At 43.0% G+C, this 25,428-nt stretch overlaps 1 protein-coding gene across 1 annotated transcript in view; it reads left to right on the forward strand.

The window, feature by feature from the left end:
* Window positions 1-19,110: 19,110 nt before the first annotated feature.
* LOC144687966 (sperm flagellar protein 1-like) overlaps window positions 19,111-25,428 on the forward strand; it is an 85,314-nt gene continuing 78,996 nt past the window's right edge. Inside the window, exons 1-2 of the mRNA XM_078554629.1 lie at window positions 19,111-19,220; window positions 22,620-22,731. Coding sequence (XP_078410755.1) covers window positions 19,112-19,220; window positions 22,620-22,731 — 221 coding nt within the window. The 5' untranslated portion in view covers window position 19,111. The remainder of the gene's footprint in view (window positions 19,221-22,619; window positions 22,732-25,428) is intronic.

Here is a 25,428-nt window from a genome sequence, read left to right on the forward strand (position 1 = left end):
TTTTCTCACTCCTTTGCCTTTTTTTCATATTGGGCAGACCATATTCGCAGCTGTTATTTTGTCTAAACTGCTGGGTTTTTTTTCTCTTCTGGCTAGATAAAAGTAGTTTTCTATTGTTTAACAAGAGTTAGTTCTTATTGTATTCGATGATCCTTGAACTACAAGCCAGGACAATGGAATCGGGAGATGGAGTTTGATTGATGGACAGTGTTACCTTATTGATGGAAGGTGGAAGACACCATCAAAGAAATATGAAAGCAGCCTGAATATTGCAAAATCTACAAGCCTCACGGTGTCTATGATAAGGACTCACATTTGCCAGACTCTTGTTTTGAGAATTTTTTTTTCTATTCACTCATGGGATGTGGGCTTCGCTGGCTGGGCCAGCATTTATTGCCCATTCCTAATTGCCCTTGAGAGGGTCGTGGTGAGCTTCCTTCTTCAACCGCTGCAGTCCATGTGGTGTAGGTACACCCACAGTGCTGTTAGGGAGTGAGTTCCAGGATTTTGACCCAGCGGCAGTGAAGGATCAGCGGTATATTTCCAAGTCGGGCCCATAAGGGACCAAGGGGGCGGATGGCAGATGGAATTTAACCCTGAAAAGTGTGAGGTGATACACTTTGGAAGGAGTAATTTGACAAGGAAGTATTCAATGAACGACATGGCACTAGGAAGATCTGAGGAACAAAGGGACCTTGGCATGTGTGTCCACAGATCTCTGAAGGCAGAGGGGCATGTTAGTGGGGTAGTGAAAAAGGCATATGGGACACTTGCCTTTATCAGTTGAGGCATAGATTACAAAAGTAGGGAGGTCATGTTGGAGCTGTATAGAACCTTGGTGAGGCCACAGCTGGAGTACTGTGTGCAGTTCTGGTTGCCACATTATAGGAAGGATATGATTGCACTGGAGGGGGTGCAGAGGAGATTCACCAGGATGTTGCCTGCGATGAAACATTTAAGTTATGAAGAGAGGTTGGATAGACTTGGGTTGTTTTCATTGGAGCAGAGAAGACTGAGGGGCGACCTGATCGAGGTGTACAAGATTATGAGGGGCATGGACAGGGTGGATAGGGAGTAGCTGTTCCCCTTAGTTGAAGGGTCAGTCACAAAGGGGCATAAATTCAAGGTGAGGGGCAGGAGGTTTAGGGGGGATGTGAGGAAAAATCTTTTTTACTCAGAGGGTGGTGACGGTCTGGAATGCACTGCCTGGGAGGGTGGTGGAGGCAGGTTGCCTCACATCCTTTAAAAAGTACCTGGATGAGCACTTGGCACATCATAACATTCAAGGCTATGGGCCAAATGCTGGTAAATGGGATTAAGTAGGTAGGTCAGGTGTTTCTCATGTGTCGGTGCAGACTCGATGGGCTGAAGGGCCTCTTCTGCATTGTGATTTTGTGATTCTGTGTGATTCTGTGATTCTGTGAAGTCAGGATGGTGAGTGACTTGGAGGGGAGCTTCCATATGGTGGTGTTCCCATGTATCTGCTGCCCTTGTCCTTCTAGGTGATAGTGGTCGTGGGTATTCCAGTGTCTGGATGGAAGCCTCCAAAAGCTGGAATGGAGCCAGAAATTATACTTAAAGGGGCACAGCATCCAGCGTTTGGGGCTGCAGCCTGAGTGGATTGATCAACCACTCAAGACTATGAGGGGAAGGGAAGTCGACAAAGTGACTGACCAGAGGGTCCACTCCCCTGTTATTCAGGAACTTAGTGATGAACCAAGGGGAATGTTATAATTTTAGGGAACTGTCTCCAACAAACTAATTTGGGGTTGTTTTACTATTTTGGAGACATGTCTTGAACAGACCAATTTGGGGTTACATTTGTGCCAAAACAAAGTTATCTTTCTTCCTTTCTTTTAAGTGCTTTTTTTCTTCTTTTCTTTCTTTTTAATGAAGTTATCTTTATAGTCAGTTGGCAGTACAGAACTTGAGTATTGCTGAAAAAAGAGACATTTTTTGTCAAAGCTTTTCGTCTTGCACTCATCAGGACAATATCAAGAAAATATCAATGTCAGGGGAAATAACATATTTATACTATATGAGAAAAGAGTGCTGATTGGTTGGTAAGTGGAGTCTTATTGATAGAGGCATTGTCATGTAGAATGCACCAGCTGATTATGACTGACAGTTAACTGCCAAGCATTGTTTGAAATTTAAAGCAGGCAACTTGACTCTGATTGGACAAAACATTGCCTTAGGGAATGAACCAGCAAATGGATGCCACTTATTTTGTTTAGCTGAAACAGGCGATATGTGCGTCCATGTTCTTTGTGTCTGCTAAGAACAGGGCCCTGTGTATTAATATACTTAGCTTCCAGTACATGCAAAAACACCACACTACAAACCTGACTGGCAATCTTAAATTGCTTGGCAGCATAATTCTTAGCACACTGAGGATTATTTAACAAATGTTGCCCAATCATGGAATCACATCTAATGTTGGACACTGCGTTTTGAGTTTTGCAAGCAAGCAAGGACTGGTTGGGTATGGTCTGTACCCTGCGTGTTGCGAACAGTAGCTATTTGATATGATCCGCCAGTCTTTGGGATGTATAGCCTACATGCCTAGCATCACACTGGCACTGACGTTCATACACCACATTACTCATATGTGTGATAGGCAGAATGTCTTTTTGGCTTGACAACAGCACCCTGTTAGTGGCGAATACCACTGCTGCATATGCTACTACATATGTTATGGCACAGCTGATGGTGAGTGCTGAGTTGTTCAAAACCCAGAGGAAAATTTTAAACAACTGCCATAACTTGTTTTGCAATTTGTATAAATTTTGAGATACGTGCCCTGAATTCAGTAGTAATAAGACTACCCAGTCTTATAGGTTTTTGCAAAACCAGGTTAAACATTTATTAATAAGAGAAATGATCTTAAGCATATATATATATATCTATAAATTACCACTATAATAACTTCTGAATCCCCTAATCAATCTAACTCCCAGTTACAATTTTGTTAAGGCAACAGTAAGACACGTAGAACAGTAAGACACCTGCTGAGTTTTTCCAGGTAATTCTGTGTTTGTGTTGAGTAAGACACGTAGGTTTTAAAAAACCCAGGCAAAGAACCATGATACTCTGATGTTTCATTCAAAGTGAGTTTTCTTAACTGCAGTTCATTGTAGGCAGCAGCTTGAAGCTTAGGTGCTGAAGGCTTTTCACACTTGTTAGATCTTGAAATTCCTACCCTTACACACAACCTTCGCTCCTTTAAACATATTTTCCCCTTTGAATGCAAATTCCCATTGTTTCACTGTGCCTTTGAACTTTACCTTTCTGATAATAAAAATCTCTCATAGTACTAAGTTTACCAGTAATCTTTGGCAAAAATAAACACATTGTTTCTGAACTTCACCTGACTAGGTGACTCATTTCACCCCTCCTTTGAAACAACCTATTCTGCTTTATTTAAAAATGCAAAGGTTCCCTTGACACCTATGTTTGCCTACTTAACATTTCAAACCTGGCTCATCTTCTACCACATCAAAGCCTTCAGATCTTTAATCCGATTAAGTCTCTCTCTCACGCGCACACATGCACAGAGACACATACAGACAAAGATATCACTATCTTACAATACATTTCAATAACATTATTATTATATCTTCCTGACAGCAATGTAGCAGCATGAAATGGCGAGCTTCAACTCTTGCTCAAATTTTTGAGATACCTTGCCCTTTCAGGGTAATCTGAGGTAGACTGGGCACTTTTCAGGGCTGAAAGTGATGGCCTTGGGCCCATTCATGAGCTTGCATGACACACAGCATGAAATGATCTGATCAGGGTAGCCATTATTCCACAGGGAAGTTATCTTTCTTCCTATTTCTCTTAATCGCGAATACTGCTTCATAACTGCTTAACAAAAATTTTTGTATTCATACATTATTTGGCATTGAGTCACTCCTTCCTGTTATGCCCAGAGTACAGTCCGAGCCTAAGTGACATGACACAGGGGACCCTCACACCCCTACCTGACCGAAAAGCGGCCTTTAAAATTATGAAAGGTTTTGATAAAGTGCATACAGGGGGAATGTTTCTCCTTTTGCGGAAGAGCATAACTAAGAGACCATCAATATAAGACAGTCACCAAGAAATCCAATAAGGAATTCAGAGGAGAAGTCTTTACCCAAAGAGGGGTGAGAATGTGGAACTCACCACCACAGGAAGTGGTTGATACATTTGAGAGGAAGTCAGACAATCACATGAGGAGGAATATAGGGTTCTGATGGCAGATTTAGATGAGGAAAGGGAGGAGGCTCAAGTGGAGCATAAATACCAGCATGAACCAGTTTAGGTTGAATGGCCTCTTTCTGTGCTGTATAGCCTATGTAATCCTATGTCTGAAATTAGTCAGATACTGAGTTCCAAAGTGTTAGTTTCTGAAAGAAATCGATCTCATTTCAATTTTGAGCTTTTTTCTGTTATTGCTTACAGATTTGTTTGAATGGGTAAACTATTCGATTTCCTGTTGGTAATGCTCGGTGTTCTCTATCACTTCACATAAATAAACCTAGCATCCAGGGTTTCTGGGCTGTGCCTTTGAATGGGAAGTTGTCTGAACAGCCAATTTTGTTAAACGTGTGGAGAATTTAGATCCAAGGAAATGCTACTGTTGTGGACAGAATTTGAAGACAATCAAGACATCACACCACCTTCACCTCAACTTCCAACTATTCAGATCCAGGCCGCATCAGAAAAGTCATAGAAAGTTTACAGCACAGAAAGAGGCCACATGGCCCATCATGTCTGCGCCAGCCAAGAAATGAGCCACCCAGCCTCATCCCACTTTCCAGCATTTGGTCCATAGCCCTACAGGTTACGTCACTTCAGGTGCATGTCCAGACACCTTTGAAATGATCTGAGGTTTTCTGCCTCTACTACCCTTTCAGGCCCACTGAGTTCGAGGCCCACTGAATCCTTTGGGTGAAAAAATGTTTCCACATCTCCCCTCTAATCTTTTTACCAATTACTTTAAATCTATGCCCCCTCTGCTGAAGTAAATAGGCTCTTCCCAACTATTCTATCCAAGCCCCTCTCAATTTTGTACATCTCAATCAAATCTCCCCTCAGCCTCCTCTGTTCCAAGGAGAACAACCCCAGCCTATCCAATCTTTCCTCATAGCTGCAATTTTCCAGTCCTGGCAACATCCCCGTAAATATCCTCTGTACCCTCTCTAATGCAATTACATCCTTTCTGTAATGAGGTGACCAAAACTGCACACAGTACTCAATTTGTGGCCTAACTAATGGTTTATACAGTTTCAGTATAACCTCACTGCTCTTTTATTCTATGCCTCGGCCAACAAATGAAAGGATTCCATATGCCTTCTTAACCAGCTTATCGACCTTTCCTGCTACCTTCAGGGATCTGTGGGCATTCACTCCAAGGTCGCTCACTTCCTCTACACCTCTCAGTGTCCTCTCATTTATTGTGTATTCCTTTGCCTTGTTTGACCTCCCCAAATGTATCACCTCACACTTCTCCGGGTTTAATTCAATTTACCACTTTTCTGCCTATCTGACCAGTCCATTGATATCTTCCTGCAGTTTACAGCAATCCTCCTTGCTATCAACCACACAGCCAATTTTTGTGTCATCTGCAAACTTCTTAATCATTCCCCCTACACTTACATCCAAATCATTAACATATACCACTAAAAGCAGGAGACCTAATAATGAGCCCTGTGGAACCCTGGGCCTGGGCTGGAGAGTTTTAGTTATGACGAGAGATTGGATAGACTGGGGATATTTTCCCTGGAGCAGAGGAGATTGAGGGGGGACATGATTGAGGTGTATAAAATTATGAGGGGCATAACTAGGGCAGACAGGCTTTTCCCCTTGGTGGAGGGATCAATAACCAGAGGGCATAGATTTAAGGTAAGGGGCAGGAGGTTTAGAGGGGATATGAGGAAGATTTTTTTCATCCAGAGGGTGGTGGGAATCTGGAACTTACTGCCTGAAAGGGTGGTAGAGGCAGAAACCCTCATAACAGTATTTGGATGTGCACTTGTGATGCCATGGCATACAAGGCTATGGGCCTAGTGCTGGAAAATGGGATCAGAATAGTTAGGTACTTGTTTGACTGGCGCAGACTCGATGGGCCAAAGGGCCTTTTTCTGTGCTGTAGACCTCTGTGACTCTAACTCTCACTCCACTGACAACAGCCTTCCAGTCACAAAAACACCAATCAACAATTACCCTTTGGTTCCTGCCACTGAGCCAAGTTTGTATCCACCTTGCTACATTCTCCTGGATCCCATGGGCTTTTATTTTTTCAACCAGTCTGCCAAGTGGGACCTTGTCAAAAGCCTTGTTAAAATCCATGTAGACCACATCAACCGCATTACCATCATCAAACCTCCTTGTTACTTCCTCAAATAATTCAATCAAATTAGTCAGACACAACTTTCCCTTAACAAATCCATGCTGACTGCCTTTCTAAGTGACAGATTATGCTGTCCATCAGAATTGATTCCAATACTTTGCCCACTACAAGATCAGATTGACTGGCCTGTAATTATTTGGTCTATCCGTCACTCCTTTTTTAAACAAAGGTACAATGTTAGCAGTTGTCCAATCCTCTGGCACCTCACCTGTGTCCAGTGAGGATTGGAAAATGATGGTCAGACCCTCTGCTATTTCCTCCGTGGCTTCTTTTAACAGCCTGGGGTACATTTCATCCAGCCTGGTGATTTATCCACTTTCAAGGATGCAAATCCCCTTTATGCTTCCTCTCTCCCTATGTTTAATCACATCCAATACTTCACACTTCTCCTTAACTACAATGTCTGCATTGTCTCTGTAATGACTCAACGGAGTGGACAGGTTTCCACAAGAAACAGATAAACTTTATTATAGAGAGCTTTTCAGGTGCTACATGCTTGATCAGGACTTGTGTCAGGAGGCCCCACCCCCTGGATTGCCCAAGCTTAGGGCTCATTGGTCAGACCCTCCCAGAACATCATGTGACCCTTGATAAACAGCAGGAGGGGCTATACCCCTACTTTAGCTTTTTACAATGTATATTAACAGAGAAACATTTGAACATCCAACAACGTATACATATATATATACAACTTCAGGTAATCAAATATCAAGTCTCTGAGGTGCTCTCCTTATACAGCTAGGGCAGTGTAGCTCTAAGAACTTGAGGTTCCTCAACAGGGTCGACAGGATCTGGAACTGCAGCATGAGACACATCATCAGAAAGTGGCAGTTCAGGGTTTGGCAACTCTACAGAGACATCGGGCATGTCTATTCTAGATAGATTGGTCACCTCAGGGTTTGACGGTTCGACATTAATCACAGGGGGACTTTTTGATTGTTGGGATGTCTCTCCAGCAGGAATATGATTTACGTGCTTATGAACAATTCTATCTTCCACTTGTACTTGGAAAGATAATGGCCCAGTCTGTGAGACAATGGTTCCAGGAACCCAACAAGGTCCAATTCTGAAATTTCACATGAATACTGAGTCACCTACACTGTATGTGCGAGCTTTACTTTGTATGCCGTGGTTAAGTTTTTGATTACTCTGATTCCGCTCTACCTTCACCTCTAAATTTGGAAACACCAGACTGAATCGTGTACATAGGTGGCATTTCATCAATAATTCAGATGGTGTTGAACCCCTAGTGAATGTGGTGTTGTACAATAACTGAAGAGAAAGCGGGAAAGTTGAGATTCTAGTGTACCTTCTCATGACCTTTTCATACCAGACTTGAAAGTTTGTACTCAGCTGAACCATTCGATGAGGGATGCCAAGGGGCTATCTTTATTTGACGGATTCCATTCAGATCCATGAATTTCTGAAACACTGTGCTGGTAAAGGCTGCACCGTTTTCAGAAATGACAATTTCGGGTAAGCCACGTATGCCAAAACAGTGACGCAGCTTCTCGATAGTTGTGCTTGATGTGATCTGACTTCATACAAATCCATCCATTTAGAATGTGCATCAACAATCAACAAAAATATGGTACCTAAGAATGGTCCTACATAATCAATATGTAGTCTAATCCAGGGTCAACCAGGCCACTCCCACGGATGCAGGGGAGCTGAAACAGACAACTTGTGTTATTGCTGACAATGGAGACAGTGCTTGACCATGCTTTCAATGTCACTGTCAATGCCTGGCCACCAGACATAGCTTTGCACAGGCATTTTCATCTGTCAAGAACAGTTCTCTATCTTGTGATAGGATGGCAAGTCTTGATCCCCACAACAAAATTCCATCTTGACAGCTTAACTCAGTGTTTTTGGCATGGAATGATCTCAAATCTTCAGATACAGGTGAATTTGACTATCTTGCAAAACAAAGTCTCTGACTTTTGACAATATTGGATCTCTGTTCATCCAATTTCAAATTTACTTTGCACCCACAGATGAAGAATGCAAGAAATTGGGAAATAGCACAACTTCTTGTGGAACAGGAGCATGTACAATGCTATCTGGTAACGGGAAACGACTGAGTGCATCAGCATCTGCAACGTGTAAGCCAGGATGGTACATAAAAATATACTCATGCACAATCACAGAACCCAACGTTGTATTCTTGCTGATGCTATTAGCGGAATGGCCTTATCCTCACTGAATAAATCCATTAATGATTTATGGTCTGACACAACGGTGAAATGTCATCCATGTAGGTACTGGTGGAATTTCTTTACTCCGAATATCACCGATAAACCTTCCTTTTCTAGTTGGGAATAATCTTTCTCGGCTGTGGAAAGGGTTCCCGAGACATAGCTAATTGGCCTTTCTGATCCATTTTCCATTCTATATGATAACACGACTACTACACCATAATGAGAGGCATCACATGTTAATACCAACTCTTTCGATGGGTCATACTGTACCAATAAACATGACAAATATGACAGTTCCTTTACTTTCACAAAGGTTTCTTCCTGTTGTGAATTCCATGACCAAGGGTGATTCTTTTTTAACAACAAGCGTAATGGTGCCAACACAAGTTGGTAAGTGAGGCAAAAAGCAGCTATAATAGTTGATCTTACCCAGGAAGGACCTGCGTTCAGTTACATTGGATGGTGAGGGTGCATCTTTTATTGCCCAAACTTTCTCTTCTGCCTGATGCAAACCCATGGCGTCCACCCTGTGACCCAGGTAAGTAATTTCTGATACTTGAAATGTGCATTGTTCCTTCTTTAACCGTACACCAGCTTCCATGAACTTTCTTAGCTCCTCCTCCAGGTTGGTCAAGTGTTTGGTCTCGGTTGACCCCGTGATCAGAACATCATCTAGGTAAATTACAATTTGAGGAAGTCCTTGTAAAAGACTCTCCATTGTTCTCTGGGAGATAGCGCATGCTGACAATAATCCAAAGGGTAGGCAAGAGTACGGATAAAGATCCTTGTGTGTGTTAATAGTCACATATTCTCTCGACGTGCTATCCAGTTCGAATTGTTGGTAGGCATGGTTCATATCCAATTTTGTATAGGACTTGCCTCCAGCCAACTTTGCATATAAGTTATCTCTCTCTGGAATGAGGTACTTATCTAGTTTCACTGCCTTGTTTGCGGTCAATTTATGGTCCCCACAGATGTGTATGGTTTGGTCAGGCTTAACCACAGAAACTAAGAGTGCTGCCCATTCCGAGAACTGGACAGGTTGGATGATGCCCAGCTTTTCTAACTGGCACAGTTTTGCATCGACCTTCTCCTTCAATGTATAAGGCATAGGCCTGGCCTTAAAGAAATGTGGTGTCACCTGAGGATCCACATATACCTTGGCATGCATGCCTTTTAACTTCCCTAATTCATCCCGAAATACACTGTCGTATTTCCTTAGCAGTTCAGGAACTCCTCCTGTTTTCAGGTGAAATATCTCAGACCAGTCAAGTGTGATCTTCTGTAACCAGTCTCAGCCTAAAAGACTGGGTCCTTCTCCTTTCACTATTATCACAGGCAACTGGACTGCCTGTTGCCTGTAAGATACTGGTACTGTGGGCGATGCCCTTTACTTGAATAGATTCTCCCGTGTATGTTCTTAATTTAGCGGTTGTCCGCTCCTGGCTTATTGGTTGTCTTCCTTCATTAAGTATTTGAAAGTGTGCTATCCCACCACTGTAGTTAAGGCACCCATTTCTACCTCCATTATCAGTGGCTTCTCATTGACTTGGATTGTCACAGTGATAGATTCGGTTTTCACAGTGGTTATGTTATACAGGGAATAAGCGTTGGTGTTGGTGGCTTCAGATTCTGCTGTATTCTTTAATTTAATCATGTTGGTTTGCTGCTTTATGGGCTGTTTTGACTTCGCCCAGCATTGCCTTACTACGTGACCTTTCTTATGGCAGTAATGACATTCTGCCTCCTTGAATTTACAGGTGTTTGGCCTGTGGTCACCTCCACATCTATAACAAATTAATCTTGAATTCACTGCTGAAGCATTTCTACTTGGCCTTTTCCTGTTTCTAACAGCGGACATTGCCTCTCGCTGTGATGCTGTGGGTCTGGTTTTCACGCCACGCTCAGCAGTAGGTTCCTGCCCCACATGAAGAACAGCGCCATGTTGTATGTGTTGCAAAGCCTGTGAGTCTCTCGCAGCGCTTTCCATTGGTGAGGGAGGTTTCTAGGGCGCATTTCAAGCCGATGTCGACTTCGGTGAGTAAACGGTGCTGAATGGGGTCGCCCTGAACTCCACAAACTAATCAGCCCCACAGCAAATCATTTAAAGGTCCCTGAAACTACAGTGTCCTGTTAACTGCTTCAGGTTCACTACAAACATTGTAATGGACTCTCTGCAGGCCCAATCTTTGATATTAAATTTAAAACGCTGCATTATTGCAGATGGTTTCAGCTGGAAGTGCGTTTCCACGAGGTCCACCAATTCATTATAGGACTTAGAACTGGACATGCTCAGGGCCTTCAGGTTGCGAATGAGGTTGTATGACTTACTGCCACAAACACTCAAAAGCACGGCTTTCTTCTTTTCCCCCCTGCCGGTAATTTCATTCGCTATGAAATAAAAACCAAGGTGCTCTACATGCTGGCTCCAGTCTTCCATAGTTGCATCATAAGGATCGATTCTGCTTGAAGAGTGGCATGACTGGTGAGTAGTCTTTTCTTTTTCTTAAGAGTCAATGTACTCACGGTAACATGGCGAGGGGCAGCGTCAGAGCTATTTTACCCTTGTCGCCAAATGTAATGTCTCGACTTACCCAGCGAACAGTTTTCAACAGGAAACAGAGAAAATTTATTCCAGAGAGCTTTTCAGGTGCTACATGCTCGATCAGGAGTCTCATCAGGAAGTCCCGCCCCCCCCGGATTGCCCACGCTTAGGGCTCATTGGTTGGAGCCCCCAGAACTTCACGTGACCCCTGATAATCAGCAGGAGAGGCTATACCCTCAGTTACTACAGTCCCCTTTTTGTGACGACAGATACAAAGTATTCATTAGGAACCATACCGACATCCTCCATACGTAGGTTACCTTTTTGGTCTTTTATGGGCCCGACTCTTTCCTTAATTACCCTCTTACTCTTGATGTTTTGATAAAACACTTCTGGGTTCTCCTTGATTTTGCTTGCCAATATTCTTTCATGCCCTCTCTTTGCTTTCCTAATTTCCTTTGTGATTTCACCCCCTCCTGTTTCTATACTCCTCTCGGCTTTCTGTAGTATTGCATTCTCGGTGTCTGACATAAGCTTTCCTTTTCTGCATAATCTTACCCAGTTAATACTGGGGTAGTTAAAATCGTCTACTATCATTGCCCTTCTGTTTTTGTACTTCTCAGAGATGTGTCTACATATTTGCTCTTCTATCTCCCTCTGACTGTTTGGGGGTTATCTAGTGTACACTCCCAGCAGTGTGACTGCCCCTTTTTTTGTTCCTAAGCTCACTCCATATGGCCTCATTTGAAGACCTTTCTAACATTTCATCCCTCCTCACAGCTGTAATTGCTTCTCTAAGCAAAATTGCCATCCCCCCTCCATTTTTATCCCCCTCTCTATCTCGCCTGTATAGTCTGTAACCAGGAATGTTACCTGTCCCTCTTTAAGCCATGTTTCTCTAATAGCTATGATATCATACTGCCATATTTCTATCTATGCCATCAGCTCATCTGCATTATTTGCCATACTCCTTGCATTAAATATATACCTGTAACAATTGTAAGTTACACCATTTCTTACTGTTATGGGAATCATGTGACTGTATAGGCCAAACAGCCCTAAGCACAGGAAATCTTAGGGGCAGAGCTTTTTAGCCTTGGCCTGAGAACAAGCATGTAGTCTCCTCTGAAGTCTGTTAATAAAGTTTACTGTTTCTTACAAGAAACCTGTCTTGCAATCTCCAAGTTTATTACCACTGGCGTCGAGGATTAAATAGCGCCGACGCGGCACCTCACCTCGCGACTGTGAGTATTCCGATATTTTGAGAGAAGAAAAGAAATATACTCACCTGCAATGCCTCACTTTGGCAGAATTGACCCGTACAGTTCATCCATTGAAGACTAGGGTCAGTACATTGAGCGATTAGGTTTCTACATTGTAGCTAACGAAATAACGGTGGGGGAGAAAAAGAAGGCAATTCTCCTAAATGTCTGCGGGAGAAAAACCTATAATTTAACCCGTAGCTCGGCAGCTCCGAAAGCACCAATTCCAAATCCTTCACCGAGCTAGTCGACCTCGTGAAATGACATTTTCAGCCTAAACCCGCCGTGATTATGCAAAGATTCAAGTTTAATTCTTGAGTAAGGGCCCCCGGTGAGTTGATCGCAATGCACACCGCAAAGTTAAAACAGTTATCGGGGCACTGTGGCTTAGGTGATACTTTAAATGACACGTTGCGAGATTGTTTAGTCTGTAGTACAAATGACGACGCCATTCAGCGCCATTTGCTCACAGAAGTTGAGATAGACCTGTAGCACGCCATGGAGATAGCGCTGGCAATGGGGAGCGCTGAGAGGGACCCGTAAGCTCTGCAGTGTGTGCAACACGGCACCGTTTTGCAGTTAGGGCGGGAACCTGCCACCGGGCATGGGCCAAAGATCAGGGAGGCTACAGTGAATCAGGACATGGTCCCTACCACTAGAAAGACAAAAAGAAATGCTGGAAGCTGCTCACCAGTAACCCAGAAGTTAAAGTGTTACTGTCGTGGGGGGAAATCACGTACCCGAAGTCTGCAGATTTAAAGAGGCAGAATGCCACCACTGCCACAAAAAAGGGCAAGTTGTTAAACCATGCAAGACTAGATCAAGGCAGCCATTCAGGCATCAAGTCAAGTTAGACGAAGTGCACAATATAGAAGAGCCAGAAGTCACTGAGGCTGATGTTTATCCCTTACACAATCTGAAAGCCGGGAAAACTGAACCAATCACTTCAAGTAAATGGAAAGCCTCTGTTCGTGGAGGTGGACACAGGAGCATCAACCACAGGGGTGGGAGAACACACCTTTAAATATCTCAGAGAAGGTACCCAGCCTTCCCAGGTACCCAGAGTTTGGAGAAAGTCGCTGCTCAATTAAAAACATGTACAGGAGAAGCAATACAGGTGAACGGCATCACCTCTGTACCTGTATCACACAGACAACAGACGGATCAGCTGTCAATAATTGCTGTAACTGGAGGAGGACTTAGCTTTCTGGGCCATGATTGGTTGAAGGAAATCTGGTCAGAAGTTTTTCAGGTCAGGACAGGAGGACTGAAAAAGTATGACAGAGTATTCCGAGATAAGTTGGGGAAAATCAAAAGTTTGCAAACCAAAATATACATGGACGCTGAAGTAACACCCTGATTTTTTTAAGTCAATACCTGTGCCTTACGCTCTGAGAGAAAAGGCTGATGCAGAATTATGTTGTTTGGAGAAATTGGGAATAATACAGCCAGTCCAGTTTCCAGAATGGGCAGCACCCATCGCCCCTGTGCTAAAAGTGGACCAAACCATTCACATCTGTGGGGATTAAAAATTAACAGTAAACAAGGCTGTAAAATTAAACAAATACCCAATTCCCAAATATTGAAGATTTGTATGCAAAACTCATCGGAAGAAGATGCTATACTAAACTGGACATGAGCCATGCGTATCAGCAGCTCGAGCTGAACAACACATCAAGATGCTACTTCACCATAAACACGCAAAAGGGCCTGTACCAATATACACGCCTACCCTTCTTGGTGTCCTCTGCCTGTGTGATTTTCCAGAGAACCATGAAAAACTTGCTGGAAGGAGGGGACATAAGTTCAAGGTGAGGGGCAGAAGGTTTAGGGGGGATGTGAGGAAAAACTTTTTTACCCAGAGGGTGGTGACGGTCTGGAATACACTGCCTGGGAGGGTGGTGGAGGTGGGTTGCCTCACATCCTTTAAAAAGTACCTGGATGAGCACTTGGCACGTCATAACATTCAAGTCAAGTGGGCCAAGTGTTGCTAAATGGGATTACGTAAGTAGGTCAGGTCTTTCTCATGTGTCGGTGCAGACTCGATGGGCCGAAGGGCCTCTTCTGCACTGTGTGATTCTGTGATTCTGTGACTCTCTCGAGTTATAGTGTACCTGGATGACATCCTAGTTACAGGATCTACAGAAGCTGAGCATGTGGCAAACCTGGAAGAGGTTCTGAATAGATTTTTAGAGGCTGGCGTTCGTTTAAAAAAAGAAAAGTGCACCTTCCAAGCAAGGGAAGTTGCGTATCTGGGTCATTGAATGGATGCCCAAAGGTTGCACCCATCAGAGGAGAAAGTCAGGGCAATCAAGGAAGCGCCCTCTCCTACCAATCAAGGAGCTCAAGTCACTTTTGGGCAGGGTAAACCATTTTGGTCGATTTTTGTCTAATCTGTCTACAGTGTTAGCCCCTTTGCAGTTATTATTACAGAAGAACCACAGATGGTCCTGAAAGGTTCAGCAAGAGGAAGCCTTCACTAGAGTTAAGCCTTTGCACTCATCGTGTCATATAAGGAATTGATTTGAAGCAAAGAAGTTTCATCGATAATTACATGTTTAACACTTCACCATAGTGTCAGGTCACAAACCACTGTTTGGATTGCTTAGTGAGGATAAGGCAATCCCACCGATAGCTTCTGCTAGAATTCAAAGATGGACTTTAATTTTGTCGGTATACGAGTACGCTTTTATGCACCGTTCGGGTGTGCATATAGCAAATGCAGGCACCCTCAGTCGTCTACCTTTGCCTGACAGCATTACGCATGTTCCAGTACCTCAACAGGCAGTACTTGCATTAAATTGCAGCAATCTACATGAGACAGATAAAGAATTGGACAAATTGGGATCCAATTTTAGCAAGAATCCATGAACAAATAACACAAGGACGGTCAGATGCACAAGTTCCCGAAGAATTAAAACCATCCTTTGTACGTAGATCCAAACTGAGTTGTCGGGGTGGTATCTCATTATGGGGAGCAAGAGTAGTTATCCTTGTGCAAGGAAGAGAACCATTATTGGAAGAACTTCATAGTGCACATCCTGGTTTTTTGAAAATGAAGATGCTCGCACAAAGTTATATATGGTGGCCAGGTATAGACAGTGATAGAGAAAAACGGTGAGACATTGTCTTCAGGGCCAGCAACAGCAGGAGTTGTCCGTTTCAGCTCCACTTCATCCAGGCCTGGTCAAACCTGGGTTAGACTACATGTAGACTATGTAGGTCCGTTTCTTGGTATCATGTTTCTTATGATTATTGATGCACATTCCAAATGGATGGATGTGTTTGAAGAGAGATCACCAACTTCATCTGCAAACATAGAAAAACTGCACCAGCGTTTCAGTATTCATGGTTTACCTGAAGCTATTGTGTCAGACAATAGTATGGCTTTCACTACCACTGAATTCCAAAGACTCGTGAACCTAATTGGGATTAACCACATCAGCACAGTACCGTACCATCCCTTGTCTAATGGCTTGGCAGAAAGAGCAGTATAAACCTTTAAAACAGGCATGAAGAAACTAGCAGAGGGAACAGTGGAAACACAAATTTCAAGATTTCTGTTCAGCTATCACACAACTCCTCATGGGACCACTGGTTTAACACCTTTAGAATTGTTAATGAAGTGCTGACTTTGTACAAGATTAAATCTAGTATTCCTTAATTTAGAAGGGAAGGTGAAGAGAAACCAGGGTAGTTTGAAAGTGAATCATGGTGTTCACAGTGAAGGTTGAGAGTTTACGGTGGAGAAACAGTTTTTGTATGAAATTTTGCAACTGGTCCATAGAAACATAGAAGCTAGGAGCAGGAGTAGGCCATTCGGCCCTTCTATCCTGCTCTGCCATTCAATATGATCATAGCTGATCCTTTATCTTAATGCCATATTCCTGCTTTCTCTCTATACCCCTCGATGTCCCAAATATCCAAAAATGTATCAATTTCTTTCTTGATTATACTCAGTGACCCGGCCTCCACAGCCTTCTGTGGTAGAGAATTCCACAGGTTGACCACCCACTTAGTGAAGAAATTTTTCCTTATCTCAATCCTAAATGGCCTGCCCCGTATCCTGAGACTATGACCCCTGGTTCAGACTCCCCAACCAGGGGAAACATCCTCCCTGCATCCAGTCTGTCCAGCCCTGTTAGAATTTTATATGTTTCAATCAGATCCCCTCTCATTCTTCTAAACTCTAGTGAATACAGGCCCAGTCGAACAAATCTCTCCTCATATGACAATCCTGCCATTCCCGGTATCAGCCTAGTAAACCTCTGCTGCACTCCCACTGTGGCAAGTATATCCTTAGGTAGGGAGATCAAAACTGCACGCAATACTCCAGGTGTGATCTCACCAAGGCCCTTTATAACTGCAGTAAGACATCCCTACTTCTGAATTCAAAACCTCTTACAGTGAAGGCCAACATACCATTTGCCTTCCTAATTGCTTGTTGCACTTGCCTATTTACTTTCATTGACTGGGGTACAAGGACACCCAGATCCCTTTGTACATCCACATTTCCCAATATATCACCATTTAAATAATACTCTGTCTTCCTGTTCTTCACACCGAAGTGTATAACTTCACATTTATCCACGTTATACTGCATCTGCCACGTGTTTGCCCACACACACAACTTGTCTAAATCGCCCTGAAGCCTCCTTGCATCCTCCTCACAACCCCGCCCAATTTTCTGTCATCAGCAAACTGGAAATATTGCACTTGGTTCCCTCAGGCAAGTCATTTATATATATCATGAATAGCTGGGGCACAAGCACTGATCCCTGTGATACACCATTAGTCACCGCCTGCCACCCGGAAAAAGACTAATTTATCCCCACTCTCTGTTTCCGGTCTGTCAGCCAATTCTCAATCTATGCCAGTATATTACCCACGAATCCCATGTGATTTAATTTTGCCCACTAGCCTCTTATGTGGGGCCTTATCAAAAGCCTTCTTGAACGGGAGATATGAATGATGCAAGAAAACTGAACTTTAATCTCCTGCAATTGCGGAGACAAAACTCTGATTTTCACATCTCAGCAGTCACCCAAAAATCCATTTCCTGTTGATTTATATATCAGAATGTGTAAAATGGTTGGAGACGAAATCACCCAACTTAACGGTCGCAAAGTACCGCAAAGTACTACCACTCAAAGGACTGACTTGTATGTATTTTTTAACTTTTAACTTTTTAACATTTCTTATCTGTGTGTATGTGTGTTGCGTTTTTGCTATTTTTTTCTCAGACTTTTTCGTAACCAATATACTTACTCTTTCTTTGACTGAAGAAAGCCTGGTTAAATTGGCTCCTTCTAAAACATAAATACATTTGGATTGGGATAAGAGGGAAAGGGATCTTTTTTAAATTAACCTTGTTGTGACCAACCAAGGGGTGTTTTGAATAAAGAAGGGGGGGCCAGCTCATTCCTCCTCACCCGGGAGCGTAAAAAAATTCGGGTCCAGTCCCGGCCATAACAAATTGAGGTTCTCTCCTCCATGCTACTAACTCAAGGAATTTGAACCCTGAATGACAGTGGATGATATATCATTAGTACAATTAGAAAATTCTGGAAGTACTCAGCACATCATGAGGCACCTGTTTAGAGAAAAGCAGAGCTAAAGGTGCAGGTCAGTGATCTTTAGTCAGAATCATATCATTAGGGATGGGCAATAAATGCTGGCCCAACTAGCGAAGCCCACATCCCATGAATGTACTTAAAAACCCCGGTATGTATCGATGGTCACGTGCTCTTTGATAATTTTAGTAATTTATTCTCTCAGACTCATCAGTAAGTCCTTGCAACCAATGGCCTTCATGAGAACTATTTAAATAGAAATATTGGGGGTGGGTGCAGGGTACCAATAAAAGACAATCGTTAAAAATTTTCAGAATATCAATGTGCACCAACTCCCAGATGCCTGCAATAAAGTGAAACAGTTTTAGCCTGTAAACTACATTTTGCACTGCAAGGATAGAAGTATAGGATAGCAGGGGATAATAGTAATAAAATTATGATTTGATTTTGTAAGTTCACTTTGCATTGATAAAAGTTAAGTTCTTTATGTGGTTCAGTAATGTTGTATTTTGTTTGATAATGCTCCTGTGAAGCGCCTTGGAGTGTTTTGTCTTGTCAGCAATGCTCACATCCCATGAAAGAATACATTTAAAAAGTTATTTATTAGTTATACCCCTTGAAAAGTGGGTGGGGAAGGGGAAGGGAGTGGGTGGGGAAGGGGAAGGGGAGGGCACATTTGATTTTCGTTGGGTGGGTGGGTGGCACTGGGACAACGGAGAGTTATTTTAAAACATTACGAGAGCTTCCATCAACCAGTACAGGCAGGATGAGCAGAATGGCCTCAAGCTGGCAGCAGCTGCGTCCGCCCATTGGGGGCACAAGGCCTTGTCGGGAGTTGTAGTTTCGCATGGAGCCTCGCTCAGGCCTCGCGGGGAGGGTTCGACGGGAACGAAACTACAACTCCCAGAATTCCGCTCACCAGCAGCGAGGCAACGCAGGTCGGTTTCCACGGCAATGAAGAAAACAACATGGCGTCCCTCCGCAGGTGAAGAGGGGGAAAATCTCCTTTCCCATCCCGTTCTGTGGCTGGTGAAAGTCGGACGTTCAGTTTGTTGTTGTTATTATTTTTTTTCTGGTTTAGCAACGAGAAGTGTTTTGTGAATAGTTTGGAGCCGTGTGGGAAAGCCGGCATGGCGGCAGGGATGGATGAGGAGAGCCTGCAGGATCTGTACTCCTGGGTCGACACCATCCACCTCTCCAGAGCCAAGCGCAACATCGCCAGGGATTTCAGCGATGGAGGTGAATGTGGACTCTCCCCCCCCCCCACCCCCGAGACAGAGGGAGAGACAGCTCTCCCCCCACCACCCCCCCACCCCCCACAACCAGTCAAATCAGCAACTTCACACCCGTGCCCAACAACAACGTTTCTCGTGTGATTTATTTTAAAATGTCACCCGTTTTAACCTGTCTGCAAACCACACACAAAACCAACCCACAAAGGCAGATGTTGGGAATCTGAAACAAAAGGAGAAAATGCTGTACACACACACACGTACAAGTGCAGACACACATACAACACATATGCAGCCACAGATACATGCTCAACACTCACATTTACAGGTGCAGACCCATGCTGAACACACATACTCACATATACAGGCACATGGCTGACACACATATGCATGCAGATACGTGCTTAACACACAATCACTTATACAGCCACACACATACATATGCACACGTATATAGGCACAGACAAACACCTATGCAGACACACACACAACTCATATATAGGCACAGACAAAAGGAAAATGTTACACGTTCCTGAAAATCTGAAAGAACAAAACGAATAATGCTAGAAATGCTCAGCAGGTCCAGCAGCATCTATGGAGCAAAAAACAGTTAACATTTCAGCTTGGTGACCTTTCATCAGAATGGACACAGATGCATGCACAGCAACACATACTTGTACAGATACACACTCACATATATACATTCATACATATACAAATATATGTATTATTAAGTATACATACACATTCATCACATATACATGCACTTATATATTTACACACATACACCACTCAAATAGATATATCTTACACAACACAGTAGGCTTCTTGAAGCATATCTTGCTGTAAGAGCTTGTTACATTGACTAAGTGTAAATGGTTATTGAAATGAAGCAGATTTCCTCATTCGTTAGAAAGTAAAGTTATAATTTATTTGCAGCCAGTTCTATTATTTTGTAAATGCAATGAACTTCATTAGGAAAAGCTTTTTTTGCAACCTCACTTTTCATTGCTAAATCAGTGGTGTCAAACGTTTCTGTGTAAGGGTGCAGAAAAGAATTACCAGAATAGTACAAGTGATGAGGGACTTAATTTATAGAGAGCAACTAGAGAAAGTGGAATTGTTCTCCCTAGAAGGTTAAAGGGGGATTTAATAGTCCGAGAGACATAAGAGCACAAGGAGGTTGTTTAGCCCATTGAATCTCTGTGAAGGAATTCAATCAGTTTGATTCCCCCATTCTATCCCAATAGTCCTCTAAGTTTATTTACCTCAAGTGCCCATGCAGTTTCCTTTTGAAATCATTGATTGTTTCTGTTTCTACAACCCTCGTGGGCAGCAAGTTCCAGGTCATTACCACTCACTGTGTAAAAGAGTTCTTCCTCATGTTCCCTGCATTTCTTACACAAATCCTTAAATCTGTATCCCCCAGTCCTTGTGCCATGAGCTAACGGGAACGCGCTTTTCTTTGTCCACCTTATCTAATTCTGTCATAATCTTGTACACCTCTATCAAATCTCCCCTCAATCTCCTTTGCTCTGAGGAGAACAAACCCAGCTTCTCCAACCAAACCGTGTAACTAAAATTCCCCACCATTGGAGCCATTCTGGTAAATCTTTTCTGCATTCTTACACAGAAAGGATATGGTTGCAATTACAAGGAGTTTTGATAGAGTAAATAAGGGGAAACTGTTTCAACTGGAAAGGAGGTTGTAACTAAAGGACACAGATTTAAGGTAATTGGCAAAAGAATCAGTGGGGAGATGAGGAGAAATATATTTAAACAGATGACCTGGAATTCACTGCCTGAAAGGGTGGTGGAAGCAGACTGAACAGTAACTTTCAAAAGGACACTGGAGATATATCTGAAAATTAAAAATTTGCAGACCTACAGGGAAAGAGCAGGGGAAGTGAAATTAATTGGCTAGCTCTTTCAAAGAAGCCAACACAGACATGATGGGCCAAATGGTGTCCTAATGTGTTGTATCACCTTTCCAAACTTGAAAACACCATTAGCTGTCCAAAGCAAAAGGATAGTGCAGAAATAACATGCAAGAATGTCAGCAACGACAGAAACTTTCAGTTGATATTAAATCTGACATCCTCGAGGATCCCAGGTAGAAAGACAATGATTTAAATGAATTATAGTCCCCAAGGAAGGCATCACCACTTTTTTAAGGGGTTAAGGCCATCCACTAAAATAGCTCTAAAAATTCAGCTGGGTGAATGGCATAGGATCAGAGACTGATGCAGTGTAGGAGGCCGTTTGACTCATTGTGCCTATGCTGTTAAATGGCGAACACGATCCGCATTCTGACAATGCTACTACTGTTGCAGCATGTATTTTATAATAAGGTTTAAAGGGTTTTTTAAAAAATTAATGTAAGGAGTTAATATAGCTCCTTTGCTGTGTGTAAATTGTGGTGAGTTTCGATGAAGAAAACTCTTCAACCTCTTACCAGAATACCAAAATTACAATAAAACGAGTTGGATAATTCTGCCAAAGGACTCAATCTAGCTGCGCTCCACTGAATTAACCTTTCGTGGGCTGTTTTCTGACTGTTTCCAATGGAGACTTGGAATTTCATGATGTGGATGGACAAATGATTTCCTTCAGCTCCTGACTTCCATTCAGTTCAGTGCTGCTGTCCCATATAGTGCATTTTAAAAATTCTTTCATGAGATGCGGGCTTTGCTGACAAGTCCAGCATTTGTTGCCCACTCCTAAGGCCATTTCAGTGTCAAGTGTCAACAACATTGCTGTGGGTCTGGAGTCACATGTAGGCCAAACCAGGTGATGATGGCAGATTGAGAACTAGCTTACTATTGCAGATTTATTAATTGAATTTAAATTCCATCAGCAGCTGCCATGGTGGGATTTGAACCTATGTCACCAAAGCATTAGCCTGGGTTTCTGGTCTAGTGACATTACCACTGTGCCACCATCTTCCCTCATACACGTTTACTTTCCATCATCATAAGTTGGCTTTGTACAGCATTATGTTTTCCCGGATTTGTCTTCCTGTGCCAGAATGAGTGGCATTGGCATTCATGAAAATTCAGCATCTGGAAAGTGTCCGATGGGTGCGGACCTAAGGGAAGGGTAGGTTGCAGTATTGTGGTAACTCCTTATGTTTGAAGAGTCTGCTAGTAACTCACAGCCTTAAGCTCACAAATGAGAAGTAATTAATTGGCCCAGGGCTGCCTGCATCCATGAAACTGCAGCCCAGCAAGGAACAAATGTCTTCAGGAGAACAGAAGGTAAAAATAAAATTTAAAATCCAGTACATTCCTTCTATATTGCGAACTTAGAAGAATGGGCAGGTTTTGTGCCTGTATTGTGAGTTCAGTGTCACTCCAGGGGTAGTTTTTGTCTATGCATTCTGAAATTCTCTTTGCTTTGATTCCAGTCTTAATCGCTGAAGTGGTGAAGTTTCATTTCCCAAAACTGGTTGAGATGCACAACTACACACCAGCCAACTCAACCCAGCAGAAATTGAACAACTGGGCTCATCTGAACAGGTAACAGATTGTCACCAAAGAATGCACAATACCATCAGCCACTGTTGGGCATAACATATTGAAGCAGTTGCATGGGCTTGTGTTTGGATGGTTTAATGAAGCGTTCCCAGGAGTTCACAAGAATATTATGCTTGCCTAAGGCCAGATATAAGGTTGCCAAAGCATTAGCCTTTGAGCATAGTGTTTCACTGGGGAAAATAGTCCAGAAATTAGAGACAGATGTTTCAGGGTTGAAATTTGTGTAATGACCATGTGAGGAAGGGTAAAAATGGCTTCCCCGTGCTATCACTCCAGGCCTGACTGTGACAGGGTTTTTTTGTGATCTAAAGAGTATGTGCTTTGCCAATACTGCAGGAGTCCCATTATGTATGCTTTCGGATTATAAAGAATTAGTCAGACAGGTTTTCTGATCTTAAAGAATAAGATACGTTTATTGATGAGTAACTCACCTCTTGACTCCCCAAAGTCTGTCCACCATCTACAAAGCACAAGTCAAGAATGCCTAGATGAGTGCAGCTCCAACAACACTCAAGAAGCTTGACACCATCCAGGACAAAGCAGCCCACTTGATTAGCTCCCTATCCGCAAACATTCACTCCCTCCACCACCGACGCACAGTAGCAGCAGTGTGTACCATCTACAAGATGCATTGCAGGAACTCACCAAGGCTCATTCGACAGCACTTTCCAAAGCCACGACCACTACCACCTAGAAGAACAAGGGCGACGGATACATGGGAACACCACCACCTGGAAGTTCCCCTCCAAGCCACTCAGCACCCTGACTTAGAACTATATTGCCATTCCTTCACTGTCGCTGGGTCAAAATCCTGGAACTCTGCCCCTAACAGCACTTTGGGTGTACCTACAACACATGGGCTGCAGTGGGTTCAAGAAAGCAGCTCAACACCACCTTCTCAAGGGCAATTCGGGATGGGCATTAAATGCTGGCCCAGCCAGCAACACTCACACCCCATAAATGAATAAAAAAAAAACTTCACAAATTAAAAAAGAACAGTAAATGACAGCCACCATTCATATGTCACACTTTAGCAGAGGTGATGGTGTAGTGGTATTGTTACTGCACTAGTAATCCAGAGACCCAGGGTAATGCTCTGGGGACCTGGGTTTGAATTCTGCCGCTGTGGAATTTGAATTCAATAAAAATCTGGAATTAAAAGTCTAATGATGACCATGAAACCATTGCCAACTGTTATAAAAACCCATCTGGTTCACTAATGTCCTTTAGGGAAGGAAATCTGCTGTCCTTACCTGGTCTGGCCTACATGTGACTTCAGACCTGAAATGACCTAGCCAGCCACTCAGTTGTATCAAACCGCTACAAAGTCTCAAAAAAGGAATAAAACCGGATCACCTGGCAACGACCTAGGAAACAACAACGGCAAACTCAGCCCTGTTGACCCTGCAAAGCCCCACTTACTAACATCTGGGGGCTAGTGCCAAAATTGGGAAAGCTGTCTTACAAACCTGTCAAAGAACAGCCTAGCATAGTCATCCTCACGGAATCATATCTCATAGACAATGTCCCAGACACCACCATTACCATCCCTGGGTATGTCCTATCCTACTGGCTATGGGCCCTGACAATATTCCGGCAATAGTACTGAAGACTTGTGCTCCAGAACTAATGCACAGTAGCAGCAGTGTGTTCCATCTATAAGATGCACTGCAGGAATTCACCAAGGCTTCTTAGACAACACCTTCCAAACCCACGAGCAGTACCATCTAGAAGGACAAGGACAACAGATAGATGGGAACACCACCACCTGGAAGTTCCTCTCTAAGTCACTCACCATCCTGATTTTGAAATATGTCGCCGATCCTTCACTGTTGCTGGGTCAAAATCCTGGAACTCCCTAACAGCACTGTGGGTGTATCTACACCACAAGTTCAGCAGCAGTTCAAGAAGGCAGCTCACCACCACCTTTTCAAGGTCAACTAGGGATGGACAATAAATGGTGGCCCAGACAGCAAAGCCCACATCCCCTGAATTAAATTTTTAAAAAATTCCTTGGCCCGCACATACACACACTAGTGGAATAAGAGGGTAGGCGTAAAGATTTTTTTTACAGATCATGAAGAAGATAAACAAACAAAGCAATAAATGGTTAACTGTCTTTTGGCTGATCTCTATGTGGTGATTTCATGTTGCGGCCATTTTGTTCAGTTGTCTTCCTGGGTGTAGTTATATGGAGCAGTTTGCCACATTTTATTCCTAAAAGACCTTGGTTTGCAGTAGATTTCTCTTCTTGGGATGGTTATTTTTACAAGTTCTGGCACAATATTTTAGGGGGAGAGAGAGAGAGGGAAACAGCTTCTTTGCAGCCTTTTAGTACATCATTCTGATCTCTGATCTCTCTGGCTTGGTAGACTTCTTAAAGTCCTGCTGGGTTGTGTATTCCAGAGGAATTCAATCACTCTTGTTTTTTAGAATAAGTAATTGGATTTTGATTTAGACCTGCTGAGTTTTTCCAGGTATTTTTATTTTTGTTTTGAATTTCCAGCATCCGCGGTTTTTTGCTTTTATAATTGCATTTTGGTGTCTCAGTTCAGAAGCTTTTGAAGATTATCAGGATAGTGTAAATGCCAACAGGAGAAGGGGTCATTCACAGTCCTCAGGGGGTTGATGTTTGTTCTATTTTATCCCACTTGGGTGGAATGCAAATTGCATATTGTG

This window comes from Cetorhinus maximus, chromosome 1 (genome assembly GCF_964194155.1).
Source record: "Cetorhinus maximus chromosome 1, sCetMax3.hap1.1, whole genome shotgun sequence".
Lineage (NCBI taxonomy): Eukaryota > Metazoa > Chordata > Chondrichthyes > Lamniformes > Cetorhinidae > Cetorhinus > Cetorhinus maximus.